General features: G+C 38.1%; 1 protein-coding gene and 1 pseudogene across 10 annotated transcripts; both read right to left on the bottom strand.

The window, feature by feature from the left end:
• Positions 1 to 597: 597 nt before the first annotated feature.
• LOC115694384 (V-type proton ATPase subunit D-like) lies at positions 598 to 4,463 on the bottom strand (annotated as a pseudogene).
• LOC115694385 (uncharacterized) lies at positions 4,426 to 7,647 on the bottom strand. 10 transcript variants are annotated; one of them, XR_008817343.1, is made up of 6 exons: positions 7,326 to 7,647; positions 5,702 to 5,857; positions 5,509 to 5,617; positions 5,360 to 5,399; positions 4,702 to 4,831; positions 4,426 to 4,599 (listed from the first exon to the last, which is right to left on the bottom strand). XR_008817343.1 is itself a non-coding variant. In XM_056315465.1 (6 exons), exons 1-5 carry the CDS (start codon positions 7,623 to 7,625, stop codon positions 4,745 to 4,747), a joined length of 714 nt encoding a protein of 237 aa, XP_056171440.1. In that variant the 5' UTR covers positions 7,626 to 7,647; the 3' UTR covers positions 4,426 to 4,599; positions 4,702 to 4,744. The 10 variants fall into 10 exon arrangements, 6 of the variants coding, with proteins under 6 accessions (XP_056171440.1, XP_056171439.1, XP_056171442.1 ...); XR_008817342.1 differs by having other exon boundaries at positions 4,702 to 4,859; XR_008817341.1 differs by having other exon boundaries at positions 5,485 to 5,617.
• Positions 7,648 to 17,057: the final 9,410 nt, after the last annotated feature.

Consider the following 17,057-nt stretch of genomic DNA (forward strand, 5'->3'; position numbering starts at 1 on the left):
TTAGGAATAGCATTTCATTTAGGAATAGCACCATCTCCGTTTCCCGCCAACTACGGGTACTAGACAGAACAAAACGAATAAACTCAACCCCGAATGGGCTTTCACTATACAGCTCAAAGCACAAAGTAAATATATTTCCAAAGTAACCACATTCAGGGTATGACAGTGACAGTTGCAATCATCTCTGAGCGTAGAGCTCATTAGGAGTGGGATCGACGATATTCTGCCGGGCGCTGGTTTGAACAACACATGCGGAATTGTATAGAACAAAGTCACAGACGTTCCATATGTCACAGCGAGGGACCGCTATGTGCGAGCAAATCCACGAGGACTCTGTTCATTCAAAGATCAAACATAAGCCCCGCTCGAGGAAGAGAAACCAAAGCCGAGTAGAATAACCTGTCGCGCTGCAACAAAAGAGAAAAACACAGTGACATGTAGATATTTAAGATGGAAACAAACCAATTTCCCAAAATCTAGATACTGCTTCATACTTACATCAAGGAGAGCAAACTGGCAATTCCAACAATGGCTCTGCAACTGCCAGTACCAGTAATAGTTTCAGTGTGCATATGACTGGCTCGACAAACATTGGTCGACATATTAACTGATTCTCAGCAGAGAAGCTCTGTGTTCTATGCTTAAAGAGTCTGATAACAACCATATTACAAGACACATGAACCACATTCCACCACCACTCTTATTCCCTATAAAACTATATAACATCGGATGGCCATCTAAGTCATACCCGGCAATTCTAATTCAGAAAGAGCAGCAGCACAACGATAATACTATATTGACATATGACTCCGACTAGATTCGGGACATCAGATTAGAAAATAATATCTTCATCTCTCTCTGCTCCTGCCAATAACAAGTTTTGGGCCAAGTTAAGAGGTATGCCCTCTTTTAAAGAAACCTCCTCAGCGAGCTTCTCTACTGCATATTGGTGCGCTGACGCCCTCTGTCTCTCGAGCTTTCTCTTCTTGTATCCTTGTATCTTCTTCAACCTGAAGAAATCCTCTCTTTCAAGCTCATCCAGTTCTGCTTTGATATAGTTTATACTGTTCTCCAATCTTGGCTTCACAACATTCTCCAGAGAATTAACTCTCCGATTTGTTGTCTTTATTGCTTCATCAAGTGTTAAAAACGACGTTTGAAGTGAAGCAAGCTCAACAAGAACCTCAATTGCTTTGATATTAGCAGCTCAACATAGCTGGACTTGCTGACCACCTCTGGCCAGTCCAGTCAGGTTATTCTTGGTCTCAGATTCAGTGAAGTATTCAAACTCAGGAAGCTTCACACCAGCTATATTCTCTTGCTTTGATCTCACTTTGAGAGATGCATTTTGGACATTCTCAAGAACAATGTGCTTTATATTCTCCCCGGCAACATATTTAGCTTCAGTCAAGGCAAATGAAGATGCCTTCATGATCTCTCCCATTGATTCTTTTGTAGAGACAATTTTCTTAAGGATTAGATGAAACTGCACCGTCAAAGCATCGCTCTTCTTCTTGAGCAGAGCATGGCCTCTTGTAGCGCCAACAAGGCGAGCTTTCATAACTCCGAGCATTGTGACAGTGGGAACTACATTCAGGCGCTGGGTTTGACCCGACATTATTGGAAAAATCTGGAGAAACACAGACAGAAACAGAATCAATATAATTGGAAGAAACTCCAGAGACTTTATTGCCTGAACAAAAGAAGTTGCAGAATACCATGGTGATTGATATCCCTATGGTGGGGACAACAAAAAATCAACAAAAGGTCTCACTGATCAGAAAGTTTCACATTAGCTGTTTACCGATGCTTAATCATTTATAAAGGTTCATTTTTTATAAATATAAGGCAAGATTCTTCCACAGATATAGACCAAACCCTTATACTAGAGCTCTAAAAAGTGATTTGAGCATCGAGTATTTCACCCATCTATTGAGATAAGAGGACATCTCAGTGGCTGAAAATGGGAAAGAATTAGCTTAAGGTGGAACTTATACCTCATCTAATATAGAACAGTTTAATGGGACAGATCAACAAAAAATTTAGTCCAAAACCTTAGTTTCTGCATCATGTCCCCATTTTCTTGCTTAGTAGTAGTTGTCCTGCAGTCTGGCTATCCAAAACAAACAAAAAAAGCGACTTTGCGTTGCATCCAATGAAACCCAGTTACACAACTAAGGAGTGCCACACACAGACCACTCGTTCCAGTCAAATTCACCAGCGGAATCATGGTATGATTGCTTCCCCTGGATGATGGGGACCAATCAAGCTAAACAACCCAGAAAGAAAATTCAAGCAAACACTAACAAAAAGAGAAGGAAGGAAAAACACACAGACGTCTCGTGATCCAAACAACTAGTTTCCAGCCAGAGAATTGCAAATTAGACCTATCTCAGCCACGGCAAAGGAAAAACGCTACTGTCCCCATCCTACGCACGCTCTCACGCGATCATCCGGACAAAAGACGAATAAACAAACAACACGCTCACGTTACTCACGGCAACAAAACCAAAACTTGCGTTCGACCCAAAATCAATCTGACACAGTCCGACGCAGAATCAATGAGACACTGAGAAACCTGCAGAACAATCTTCGGTGCGCCCAGCCCACATACACACGCAACGAGAGAGAGAGAGAGAGAGAGAGAGGGAGGGAGGGAGTGACCTGTTGCTGTCAACGGCAACGGTGCCAGAAATCGATGCCAGAGGATCGGAGAGAGATCGGCCGGACGGTTCAAGAATTTTCTCAGCTGGGAGGGAGATGCAGTGCAGATGCGTACTCCTTTTGATGTCCATAGCTCTTTTGGGGTCACGAGTTTTGGTAAGAGTTCTTTTTTTTGGGGCTAATTTAAAAAAAAGAAACACGCAAATTATAAGTCGAGTGATAATTCTTGCCTCAACTTTTTTTTGTCTCATAAAAAAATCATCAACTTTCACCTTTATCCCGAATCCAGCTCTCCGTTGACTCTCTATCTGAAGTCACCATTGTTTGAGGTCGGAGAGAATCAATCTATAGATCTTTTTTTACTTGACAGTGAGGTGAAGAAGACATGAACATCTTTACCATTATTCTTCAAGTTGTGGATCAGAAAAGAAGACAATGAATAGTGCTTTAAATCCAGTCAGCAAGGCACGTGAATTTATTATTGGATAGAATAGTCAAGTTGGACAATCAATGGCTCTAAGTCAAGGGTTCAGATTTGAAATTTAAATATAAGTTAGTGATTTTTTACGAATCATAAAAAGTTTAGACCAAAATTATCACTCGACCTTCTTTTTTATGTACGGATTTTGTTTAAACACACAAAAATTTTGATTTTACACTCAAACTAAGTCGCAAGCATAAAAATTATACATTAAGATTTTTAATTTCGAGTGAATCGATGTGCCGAATTGATTTTTGATTATTTTATAAACTATGAAGCATGAACGAAAATCAATAATTTTTCAAATTTTTCTTATGCTAAATTTAATCGACTTGAAATATAACATTCTAAATATAACATTCTATCGTTAAAAAAGATAGAAAAACATAATTTATTTCCCATACTGCCTCCATGACATGAAAAGGATGGAAAGGTAACCTTTTGTGCAGTTGATAAACTAGAAGTTTATTGGCAAAGGTAACTTGTGCTCCTATATTGAACAACATACCATTGAAATCAAGAAAATCTTTCTAGGCGAGAATAGAGGTGTCCCCATCTGTTAAATTCAGTCCTCCAAGGATCGATGACAATGCATTTTCGGTCGGGTTTCGGCTCACTAAACACGAACAATCTCGTAATCGAGTCACTTGGTCGGGTTCTAGCCCCGCCCTGACTCAACGAAGTTGATGAGATTGCTCGGTGCTCCACATCCAAATACACAGAAAAAGTCTTGAGATATTTACAGGTTCATTACCCGAACATATCATCATCCCTGAGAAGTGTTTGGTCCAATCACAGCCTCAAGTTGGATCATGTCGTCTGACTCCGATCTCGCGACGAAAAGGTTTTGAGGGAACCTGCAATGTCGCACGAGACCATTGCAATCTCAGAAATTTACCGGGAGGATGCAAATGAAAAATTGAATAACCATAACAAGCACCAATTGCTATTTACTCGACCCCAGCCTTATTCACGATGTCCGCGGTATACCACATGGATTCAAGCTACTTGTGAACCGAGGGATCCTGACATGTATGGTACCGAGTCTAGTCGACACTCGGGTTAATTTTGAGTTCGAGGTAATTAAGAACAGATTTACAGTGTGTATGTATCCTGATGCATGTGATTGCTTATCAAAAATCAGACCTAAGTGCATGTATAGTCGAATCAAATAGGTTTAACTTGCATGCTTGGTAAAGATAATCACAAAATCTGGATTTCTTACCTTTGACGGAGTCCGCCGATCAATGCCGCCTAGGCTCGGGCAAAACAATCGCTCCTTTGAGTTTGGCCGCCGCCGTCGGTTCGGGCAGGATGATTGCTCCTCGGCGGTTAGTCGAGGACGTGGGTTTGGGTTCGGGCAAGATGATTGCTCGCTGAAGTTGCATCAGCCCATTTTCGCATTCTTTCACTCTTTTCGTGACATCGAAATTGCGGGGACAAATGTTCGAAGCCTGATCATGGAAGCACAGAAGAACGTACAGAGCGAAATCACATCATTTGACAGGCGATTCCAAATGAATAAGCGGAGGGAATAATTGATCGGTGAAGCCGACCACATTCGGATTTCAAATACACGAAAGCAGACAGTGTCGACTATTATTGTCCGGGGAAAAAGAAACCCGCTGAAAATCCCCGAGCGCTTCTCTGAACTTCCTGATGGCGAGATAGGCCACCCCAGCTTTTCTACATAATAAGAAGAAAGCCGGAAAGTCTGCCGGAGAAAAAGGAATTGAAAATTGTTTTAATTTTTTTCTCCACAATGCCAAAAGAATGCCTCATTGGTGGTATATCCAAGAAAAAGAAAAAAAATATTGCAACACCAACTCCTAAAAGCCAAACAAAAACTCCAAACAACAGCCACAAAGCCCTTTTCCATTAACTGAGGTCAGCAACATGAATCATTCTAAGCTACGATGCTGCATTTCATACCAGATCTACCCGAATATCCAAGTACTCCAGACTTTTGAAACAATTAAACCAGATAGGAGTGGCATGAAAATATAAACTTGAAATTAACAGCATTAACACAACCTCATCATATTTCTCCTGCCTCCAAACTACAGCGCCTCTAAAAACCATGGGGAATTTGACGACCGTGAATTCATCAAACAGATTTACTGAGAAAGAGCTCCTATCTACTCAAACAAGTTTCTCATTTCTCTAGTCAGGTAATATCATGGAAATGCCAGAAATGCGTAAAAAGGAACATACCAGAAATTCAATGCACTGACAGGGATCCAGAACCTAAATCCTGCAAAGATGAGGTACATGGCTAATACATGATTTTGCCTGGATCGATCAATGAAGACAGCTATGAAGATTGAAGAGCACTTTACCACAGAGTAGTGTGGGAAGAGCACCTTTTTGATACTTTTTAGGAAGCTCGGATAACTTCCCTTGCCATAAGTTGTTCCAAGCAAAAACAATCGCAATAACTGTAGGGCCAAGCACGATCTGGTTTAACAATACCTGTAAGAAAAATGAAGTTAAAAGATCAAGCTCTTATGTTTTGTCACTAAATATATAAGAACATTGTAGGAAAACTGATTGTACCTTCAGCATCAAGTTCTCAACTGTTGGCTTAGGCAAATTTTGATCAAGATACTGATACCAGACATAAGAACCGGGGCCATAGAAAAGGAATCCATAAGAAGTCATGCGCAGGGCCCGAAACCAGTCATGATCTGAAAAAAGAATGCGAATGATGTCCTGTGCCATAGCTTTGGGTCAAAATTTAAACACAGATACTTTAATAACCAAACCAAGTATAAAAACTCCAACGGAGCAACAAAAATATTTGACCCTCGTGAAAGGATAACAATTGCAAGAAAAAAGAAGTTCGCATAACCTCAGCCTTAAATATTACCACCTTTTAAAAAGAAAAAATCTACCTCCTAAATGAGAAAAGGAACCAAACCAACGTGAGTATACACATCCTTTCCTCTCTCTGAGGAAAGTAAACTTAGCAGTTCACAAACTTCTCAGACTTAATTTCCTCTTCCAATTTTACGAGACATTTTGGAACGTAGAAAAAAAAAAGGGTGAACTTGACCCAAAAGACTCACAGATGGACAGAGAGAGATTAACTAGTATGCTCTGCACAAGATGATAAAATTGGCACAGGTGGAAGAATTGTAACCACATGAGACAAGGTCAGGCTCGAGGGTATGATTTTTGACATTTTGAACTTAAACGTCAATGGAAGTCAAACCCGCTTCTAATCGATGCGTGAAAAGATGAAAAATTCACTAGTATGGCACAAAATGGCTCCAGCTGTAGCTCAACTAACAAACCGATTCGACCACAGCCGGAAATCATCTTCTTTGAATCATATGCAGTGTTGATTTAGAGTGAGTGGCGCTTGATTTGCCCATCAACACCATACGACTCTTAGAAAACTTAAGCAGTAGCACCTTAAAGTGGTGAATCTGGCAAGCTCAACTGCACGGTGGATAGTAGTACACCAAAAGACCACTTCATGTATTAATCTGATATCTAGATAGTCAAGTATCAAATATAAAGTGCCACCAGTGCTTAAATAGTTCCAATCAACTCTGCACTAGAATCTTGCATTGAAAGGCCTACACGGCTTCAAAACTAGTGAACATGACACCAACCACTTGCTACACTTTTTCAGTGCTATATCCAGACACTTGAAGTTGGTACAAGAAATGCCCCGTGACATGCGAACGATGTAGAAGAAAAGCCATAACACCTAACGTGGAGATCATTTGCCCACGTTTTCCCCTACAATCTAAGGCAATAATGATCAGCTATTTCTTTCAGAATCACAGTTTTTTTTTCCATCTGCAGGCAATATCAGCTAGTCAATCACGTAAGATGACACATCAATAACCTAATGAAATCAGAAGAAGAGCTTTCTCAGAAGCCGAAGTGAAGATAAACTATGGTAGACTAAGAAGTCAGCACGTCTAGTCTCAGTGTTCTCATCAAGCAAGCGGAAACGAGGAACTAGAAACAAAGCATCGACCGCATTCCCTGAACAAACAGTCAAGCAGACAGTCAATGATGACCTCTACCAGAAACACTGCACATATTGCTCAATTATCGGCATACAATCCAAGGAATTTGCACAACAACACAATCATTCACACTTGCGACTCGAGCACACATACAACATTCGGCTAACAAGAAACATTCGTAATCAGACACCGACCTCGCGAGCACCATCAATGTCCGATCCAGGCGAGGAAGGTCCCGCCGAGCCCTCCTCCCTCTTCCTTCTCAGGCGCTCCCTGACCTGAGCTATCGTGTCGCCGGCGAGAGCGAGCGAGCCCGCCGTCGCCGCTTGCTTGAGGGGGAACCGGCGAGCGACGCTCCCGGCCGGCTCCGCGGAATCCGAAGGCCTCGAGCTCCTCCGACGAGGACGCCGCGACGATCCCTCGTTCCTCCGGGGACCGTTCCACCCCCAGAGCCCGCCACGGCCACAGCCACAGCCACCGCTCAGAGCACCCATGGAAAGATTCAATTAGTCCGAGTCCGACCCGATTTGGTGGAAATGGTCCCGTCTTCTTCGACGTCTCTTTTTAATTAAGCAGGATTTTTCCTTTTTGGGTACTTTTTTTTTATCTCCGCCGTAGATGATGGCCAGAATCTGCGGTCGAGATTCGCTGGGGAGTGGAGGGGTGAGCGGAGGTCGGTGGCTTCGGCTTATCGAAAGGCCGGATCGGATGGCGGCGTCGGACCCACCATGTTTGTTTCCGTTCTTTTTACTACTCTGTTAAAACCCAATATTATTTCGACCAAAAAAACAAAAAAAAAAACCAATATTATATTTATACATTGCAAAACATTCGGATGTTTCTTATTACAAAATAGTCTAATAAGTGCGTCCGTCCTAACATTTAAATTAAGTAACGAGGTAAAAAGTAAAAGTTTTTCTCACAATCTTAAAAAGATTTAAAACCCATTATTTAGGCTTTTTTCTTATAAGCAATAATGATAAATGCTCTTGAATCTTCTTTGAACCTTCATAACATTCTTGGGTAGTTTGGTAATTATACCCACCATGTTTTGTAATATTCATAATTGAACATGGTTGCCGGTAGATAAAAACTTAAATCTCTAGTGTTTAAATGTATAAGGTGAGGTCATTTGTTCAAGTGACAGTTGCAATTTCGGTATGAACCGATGACCCATTTGTTCGAGCGACGATTGCGATTTCGGGTATCCGCCAATGATACGCATGCATTGTCTATTTTAGATTGTTTATCGTACCTAGATCCTCCGGTGTTGAGATTTATTTATCATTTTCAACCATCTACATATGTAATAAGGGCCAAACGATCTCAACGATTTTTTAACTTGTAACATTTCTCTTTATCTATTATGTTCAAAAGAAAAGAAAAGTGAAAAACGGACCAAAGCGGTTTGATCCAATTGAACAAGTGGAACTGACGCATTAGATCACCCTGCGCCCTTATGCGACACAGAGGTGCGAAATAGAGGTCGCGTACTCTATGACGGCTGATAGCCGAAGAGTTATTCGCTCCGCGACAATGACTGGGCAGCGGGTCAAATTCAGCACTCTTAAGTCTAATACAAAAATGCAAAGACAGTGCATAATGAAAATGCAAAAACTATATTAAAGTATATCCTCTGGGCAAACAAGGATGGCCTAAGCATAGAGTACTTTTGCATATGGATTGCCACTGCCGCTATCGATCCAGACGAATATACAGCTTTCTAGCAGCGTTTCCTGCATCACCTACTTCGAACTTTGGAGAATTTACGACGAGAGCAATAGTTAGCTCGGAGAGCAAAGCATATAAGCCAACCAAAGTGATATATACAGACTTCATCATCAAGTTTTGTGTCCAATGATGGACTATTGAATTCATCAATGTAGGACACGGCGCCGTCTAAAGGAAACTGCTAACTGAGGATAGAGACGTGACTTGCTAGCATAATATCTAGAGAAAGGTAAAGAAGCAGTACTACCGTAGTCGAGAGAACCATATCCATATACTCAAACTAAGCATACTACAGCACAAAACCTTCTTCGAAAATTCCACAAGCATCTCCGAGGTAAAGTCCTCCTCTAGGGCGATAATGTGATTCCCCATTTCTGGCGACTCCGATATTCTTTTTAGTGGAGATCACCATTTTCTCCAAAATCAATACATTCCCAAGTAGAAACTCAATTAACTCGATCACGTATGGTATCACGTATGGTTCGGTCACGCATACATATAACATCACATTCTTGAGGTGATGTTTTAGCCAATGGAATGTAGCCTCAACTGAATTCCAATAACTCCTCCCATCAAAATTCACATGCTCACTTCCACTTTTTTCCCTGACAAATAGCCAACCAAAGTGCAATGATCAAGCATTGGTACATTAAATTGATTTAATTTCCAAAAGAGATCTATTTCTGATAACCAATATCCATAATTTAGTCCGAAAGTTAATATACTTAATGATACTTACAAATGGGTTCAAAAGTTAATCCGTGTAATGAAGAAGGGGCACTGTTCTCTATGAAAGCACACATAATTTTGTCATTAGAGAAAAATATTTCTTACTTATGCAGCGCTTTAGGATAAAGCGCACCTGAATATCATCGGGCATTGTTTGATAAACATATATGGTGAGTGTCTCTGGAAAATTGCAAGTCTCCAGTAGGTAAGAAATCCCATAGAGATGCCCCTTTGCTAAATTAAGTGTCATTGTCACAGACTTCCCAGTTGAAAGATGGACGCGGTTGATATGTCAGCCTTCATATGCTGAAGACCTGGAGATCGAAAAGAGAAAACCATTGGAGGAACAGATCCTTTAAACACCAAATAGGACAGACAATGCTTTATGACGAAATCTACAAAAGGAAAAGAACAGCATCTGCTCAATAATGCTCGACTCTCCAATGATTAAACTAAATTAAAAACATACAACAACCAACAACAACTATGCCTCCTCTAACTAAGTCGAATCAAATATATAAAATAAACAAAACCAAGCTGTAAAATTGAATGCATCAATCAATAATTGATTACCGAGTAAAGATCCTAACGCTCGAATATATGAGATTGGATTCAGACTTTTATCAACACAAACATCAAAATGCTATAATTCCACAAAAATAGCCCACGACCAAAGCAACAAGATTGAATTTTAGTTGACAGCAAGTCCCAGCAATATGCTAATTTGTCCATCAAACACGTAATGAGTTAACACAGAGTAAAGACATTACAAGAACCACAGAAAAAAAAAACTTGACTAGTTGATTCGAGATTGACATCTCATGAATTAATGACATAAGAAATCTATACATAATGCTATTCAAACTAGCTGATGACAAATGAGTAGATAATTATGACAAGAAAGCAGGACAATAGAAAGAGATTGATTCATATCAAATGGCAACATCATATCTTATGCACCGTTAGCTGCAGAAGTTGAAAGAAGATGAACACAAATACTTGTAAGGAGCCAAAGATGAGAAAAAAAGGCAATGACAAATTTATGACACATGAAAAAAATAGGGCCATGGTTAAGCCAATAATACAGTACAGTGGACAAACTAAACAAATAAGTTTCGCATCAACTCAACTGGTGGCACACTCGACTTGTGCCACAATTAATCTCGTGCCACACTCAACTCGCCTTCAATATAATTATCAAGCTCAAACTACTTGAACAACTCCAAATCATTTAAAAAGGATGGAAACCTACCAGTGTACTCCCATTGCACAGAGTAAAATATGCAGCGTTATGGACCTTCTCCAATAGCGTTTTGACAGGATACTCTTGAAACAGACCATTAAATCCGCTCCTAATATAGAGTGCCATATCATTTACCGAAGATCCGCATGTAACATTCAGTTCTTTTATGGAACCATCCAGTTCAAGTGTCAAGACATTCGGACAGGTTATCTTCCTCAGCGGATGAGTAGTAACGATTGCCAATATTTTGACGCCTGATCGAGCAAAATCAATTTCTTTCGGGCCATGACAAACACAAATATTTAATTGTTCAAGCAATGGATGACTGTCTTACTTGTAGGCCCATAGCAATCCTCGAGAGACATCTTTGTCAGTGGCGGGCCACACAAAACAAAATTGCGCATCAGCTCGTCGCTTAAATTGACATCCCACAAAGATAAGCCTCTTCTTTCCCAATCAATCAAGCAACGAGAAGCGAGTCTCGTAAGAGGACCACTTAATCAATCATTAGTTACTAAATTCGGACCCATTCTGTTTGAGTATAATTAATCAACCTAATGATATCAAAACGAAGTGATTCGGGTGTCATTAGAAAACTTATATCATGAGGATAAAAAGGTCAAGAAGACTACTTTTACTAGTTCCCCACTGATTTTCACGAAAAAGACAATTCTAACCTCGGTGACAGTCTAGACCCGGTTTGGTAAAATGTGCTTTGAGAAGCAACTTTGAGATAAATGTCGGTAGAAAACACATTCAAAAAGCTCATTTGGGTGATTAATTTAAGCTTTTTTAATTTTTATTTGTTTAAAATTGAAAAAAATAATTTCTGCAACTTTTTAATTTAAATTTTGACAACAATGTTAAAATTATCTTGTAAACAATTTATTAAAAAAGTAAAATTTCTTTTTTGTTTGCTAAAAAAATTCAAATGGAAAAATTTCACAAAAGTGGTCACTTTCTCATTAAAAAAAAGAATACTTTCATTATAATAAATGTGGTAACATGTGCCTCAAGAAAAGAAATTCACTATTCTTAAAAATTACAAACATTCTTATATATTTCTTCAACTTATAGCTATTTAATCATGTTTAAGCTGCATCGTTTAAAGCACTACCCTCCTCATTTATATCATCGATAATTTATGTACCTTAGTGAGTTCCAATTCATATGAAATTCAGAGGGAATGAAAGAAATTACGGGGATTTGGATTAGATCAGCCAATTTTCATTGAGTAGGTGAAGAACCAAACTTCCCCAATCTTATGTTTGTATCCAAGTTCATGGCACTGCTTTGCAAGAAGAAACTATCTTCGTAGCTAAACCAAAATTAAAATGAATTTTTGGGGTAAACTTGAATTTCTAATGAGTTTTTTAGGGCAAAAAAGAAACTTGACAAAATTTCATTAACAAAGGTTCAGCATTCCGAAAATTCTGAAAGCACGATTATGGTAGTTAGCTTTCAACTATCTCAAGGCTAGCTTTCACCCCAAAGCCCTTGGGGAATAATCGCCAGACACCCTAAATTTTTTCTAAAAGGCTTTCAGACCCCAAAGGGCTTTCAAAAAACCAAAAGTACCCTAAGAATGGCTCTCAGCATCCTATAATGAGAAGCTGGCAATATTTTCAATGGACTACCACACCCAACTAGGGCAACATCAAAAACCTTCACCTTTTTCTTTGGCGCGGAAGCATCAACAATGTGCGGACGGCACACCTGATCGGCAGAAAGGAGAGTATGTGGAGGAGGAGCGCCTCGGGCAAGCCATTGATATGGTCCACTGCCTTGACTTCGCTCTTTCGCAGATCTTAACTGCCGATTCTCTCTATGCAATCATAGTTCTCTTCGCTCACACGAGTCGTAGGAGGCCCAAGTGAATGTACAAGGCGATCAACACGAGCGGAAGAAACCTCACGCTTTCAAGGAAAGCAAATACTAAAATTATACGAATACGCAACAGTGAGTTCATCTTGGCCGGGATGGGCTAATATATGCTGAAAGTAATGAGAGTGTTAATATGAAAATTATAATATGATTACCTAGCTCCGTTTGTTCTATGGAAAATAAATTATTTGGAAAATATTTTCATAAAAATAATTGGCCAATGAAAAATGTTTCATTATCGACAATAATTTATGTCTAAACATTTTCGTGGACGATGGAAATTTTTTTCTTTCGTTCATTTTATAAGCAATACAAGAGATTATTTTTAGTAAAATATTTTTCAAATCATTCATTTTCTACGAAACAAACATACCATAAATCCACGGTTTTACGATTTTAGAGTTTGAAATTTTTTTTAATGAGAAAATATATTAAATTTGAAAACTCAACGACAAAATTTTATCGATAACTTTTTTTGAATATAATTTTTTTGAGAAGAAATGTCTAGAATAAGATTTAGTAATCCAAAAACACTTTGTGATTTTACCAATAACTTTTGGAGGATTAAGAACGAAATAACACGAACCTGAAAGGTTCTGTCTGTCATCTTTCTTGAGTTATAAATAAGTCATGTGCAAGTCACGGACAACATATCGCCAAGTGATCAAAGGTTCCTTAGAACATGTAGATTTGTAGGTGGATTTGATTTCTACCATTATATTTGTTTGATGTGAATTGATATCCACTACCGTTATATCAAGATGGATCTCCACTGTTGAATTGATTAGATGAGAACTAATCTAGATAAAAAAAGAAGATCTATGGTTGTAGAGAGATGTACTCATGTATAAATAGGGGCACCCTCCTCCTCCTTATTTGTATCATATAAGCATATAACACAAGCATTTCATAGAATTTCTCTCTCTAAACACTTTCTCTCTCCAAAATTCCCTTTGAGTAAGAGCACTTGAGTGAGAGCAAGGAAACCTTAATTTGGTCCTATAGTGCTTCATCTCTCGTTATTTTCAACGCTAGAAAATAAGCACTACGATATTTGAATGCATAAGAAAATAAAGCAGAATTACTGCATTGTAAGATATTAGAATCATTAGATAATGAGAAAGGAATTGTTGAAGTAAAAACACACTATGATATCACCAAGTGAATGTGAAAGAATTGATGCCAAGTAAAGCTCAAACTTGCACCATAGACCATGAAAAAGATGGACTTAAAAAGGCACCCTCATGCTTCATAAGTCAATAAAATCCGACAGCGCCAAATCTAATAAAAAAATTCATCACAAAAATGTAATTAATAAATTGAATAGCATTTTTCAAAAGTTCGGATTATAAGCTTTGTGTTGGTGTAAAAATCGACTCAACTGGAAATCGAATGGAAAGGTTATAACCAATTAAAGTTTGGTCAAATTCGGAAAAAAATAAACGATAATTCCATTTTTATATACTTTCTTTTTCTTCTTTAAGTTTGAGGAATTTATCATTGGAATGTATTGCGTGTCCAAGCTACAGGAAGGTAGTACCATATTGCTTCGATTGCCTCGAGAGTCATGTTGGAGATGCCAATCAAGTAATCTACTGCCAATCATATGGTGTCGTTTTTTCCTATGGTGTTGTAAAAGAGAATACTTACATAATCCAAACCCTCCTCCTCATTTGTATCATCTAAGCATATGAGTAATACAAGCAATTTTTAGAATTTCTCCTTCTAAACACTTTCTCTCTTTAAAATGCCATTCATTGAGTGTAAGAGTGATTGAGCATTAGAGTAAGAGTTAGAGCAAGCAATGATAGTGGTCCTATATTGGTTCATCTTGTTATTTTCAACGCTAGAAAATAAGGACGCGAGTAACGGGTGATACGAGGGGTTAATACATGAGAATATAAGCAGAACTACCGCATTGTAAGATATTTGAATCATTAGATAATGAGAAATGAATTGTTGAAGAAAATATTGATGCCAAGTAAAGGTCAAACTTGCACCATATTGATCATGAAGAAGATGGACGTAAAAAGGCACTCTCATGCTTCACAAGTCATTAAAACCTAATAGTTTGATCTTTTTCTTGAGTTATGAAATAAGTCGTGTGTAAGTCACGGACAAGATATCGCCAAGTGATCAATCCAAAGGAGGCCTAAGGTACATGTAGATTCGTAGGTGGATTTGATTTCTACCATTAGATTTGTTTAACGTGAATTGATATCCACCACAGATCCTCCGCCATTAGATAAAAAAAGAAGATTCATGGTTGTAGAGAGATATACTCGTGCATAAATAGGGGTACCCTCCTCTTCATTTATATCATATAAGCATATAACACAAGCATTTCATGAAATTTTTCTCTCTAAACACTTTTTCTCTCCGAAATTCCCTTTGAGTAAGAGTCCTTGAGTGAGAGCAAGCAACCCTTACTTTGATCCTATGTTGCTTCATCTCTCGTTATTTTCAACACTAGAAAATAAGCACTACGATATTTGACTACATAGGAATATAAGCAAAATTACTACATTGTAAGATATTTGAATCATTAGATAATGAGAAAGGAATTCTTGAAGTAAAAACACACTACGATATCACCGAGTGAATGTGAAAGAATTAATGCCACTCATGCTTCACAAGTTATTAAAATCCGAGAGTGCCAAATCTAATAAAAAAAATTGGTCACAAAAATGTAATTAAAAATCGAATAGCATTTTTCAAAAGTTCAGATCATAAGCTTTTCGTTGGTGTAAAAATTGACCCAACTGGAAATCGAATGGAAAAGTTACAACCAGTTAAAGTTGGTACTATATGGCTTCGATTGCCTCGAGAGTCATATTGTAGATGCCAGTCAAGTAATCCACCAAGTGTCGCTTTTCCTATGGTGCCGTAAAAAAGAATAAATCCATAATCTGAATCCTCCACCTCATTTGTATCATCTAAGCATATGAGTAACACAAGCAATTTTTAGAATTTCTCTTTCTAAACACGTTCTCTTTTTAAAATTCCATTCATTGAGTATAACAGTGATTCAGTTCACTCCCATCAAATATGCTACCATATACAGAATTGCACCTCGAAGCAGATATTTGATAATGTTCACTTTCATCTCGTTATTTTCAATGCTAGAAAATAAGCACGTCAAATTTGCACCGTATTGATCATGAAGAAGATGGACTTAAAAAGGCACTGCCATGCTTCACAAGTCATTAATACCCAATAATTTGATCTTTCGTGAGTTATAAAATAAGTCATGTGTGTAAGTCACGGACAAGATGTTGCCAAGTGATGAATCCAAGGGAGGCCTAAGGTTCCTTAGAACATGTAGATTTGTTAGTGGATTTGATTTCTACCATTAGATTTGTTTGACATGAATTGATATCCGCAACCATTAGATCAAGATGGATCTCCACCGTTGAATTGATTAGATGAGAACTGATCTTCCGCCTTTAGATAAAAAAAGAAGATGCATGGTTGTAGAGAGATGTACTCATGTCTAAACAGGGACCCTCCTCAGTTGTATCATATAAACATATAACATTTCATAAAATTTCTCTCTCTAAACACTTCATCTCTCGTTATTTTCAACTCTAGAAAATAAGCAGTACGATATTTGAATAGATAAGAATATAAGCAGAATTACTGCATTGTAAGATATTTGAATCATTAGATAATGAGAAAGGAATTGTTGAAGAAAAAACACACTACGATACCACCAAGTGAATGTGAAAGAATTAATGCCAAGTAAAGCTCAAACTCGCACCAGATTGATCATGAAAAAGGACTTAAAAAGGTACCATCATGCTTCACAAGTCATTAAAATATGAGAGTGCCAAATCTAATCAAAAAATTCTTCACGAAAATGTTATTAAAAGATTAAATAGAATTTTTCAAAAGTTCATATTATAAGCTTTTCGTTGGTGTAAAAATCGACTCAACTGGAAATCGAATGGAAAAGTTATAACCAGTTAAAGTTCGGTCAAATTCATAAAAAATAAATAATAATTCCATTTTAATATACTTTCTTTTTCTTTTTAAGTTTGAGGAATTTATCATCGGAATGTCTTGCACGTGCAAGCTGCAGGAAGAATGGAACTATATTTTGATTGCCTTAAGAGACATATTGAGTGTAACAGTTACTGAGCATCAGAATAAGAGTGAGAGCAAGCAAGTCTAACCTAAGCCAAGCAAATCCTCGGTTCACTTCCATCAAATATGCTAACATACACAGAATTGCATCTCAAAGCAGATATTAGATAATAGTTCTATATTGCTTCATCTCGTTTTTTTCAACGCTAGAAAATAAGCACACGAGTAACAGTTTATACGAGGAGTTAATACA

Source organism: Syzygium oleosum, unplaced genomic scaffold (assembly GCF_021117445.2).
Source record: "Syzygium oleosum isolate NSW1041296 unplaced genomic scaffold, Sole_v2.1 Sole_v2.10, whole genome shotgun sequence".
Classification (NCBI taxonomy): Eukaryota; Viridiplantae; Streptophyta; class Magnoliopsida; order Myrtales; family Myrtaceae; genus Syzygium; species Syzygium oleosum.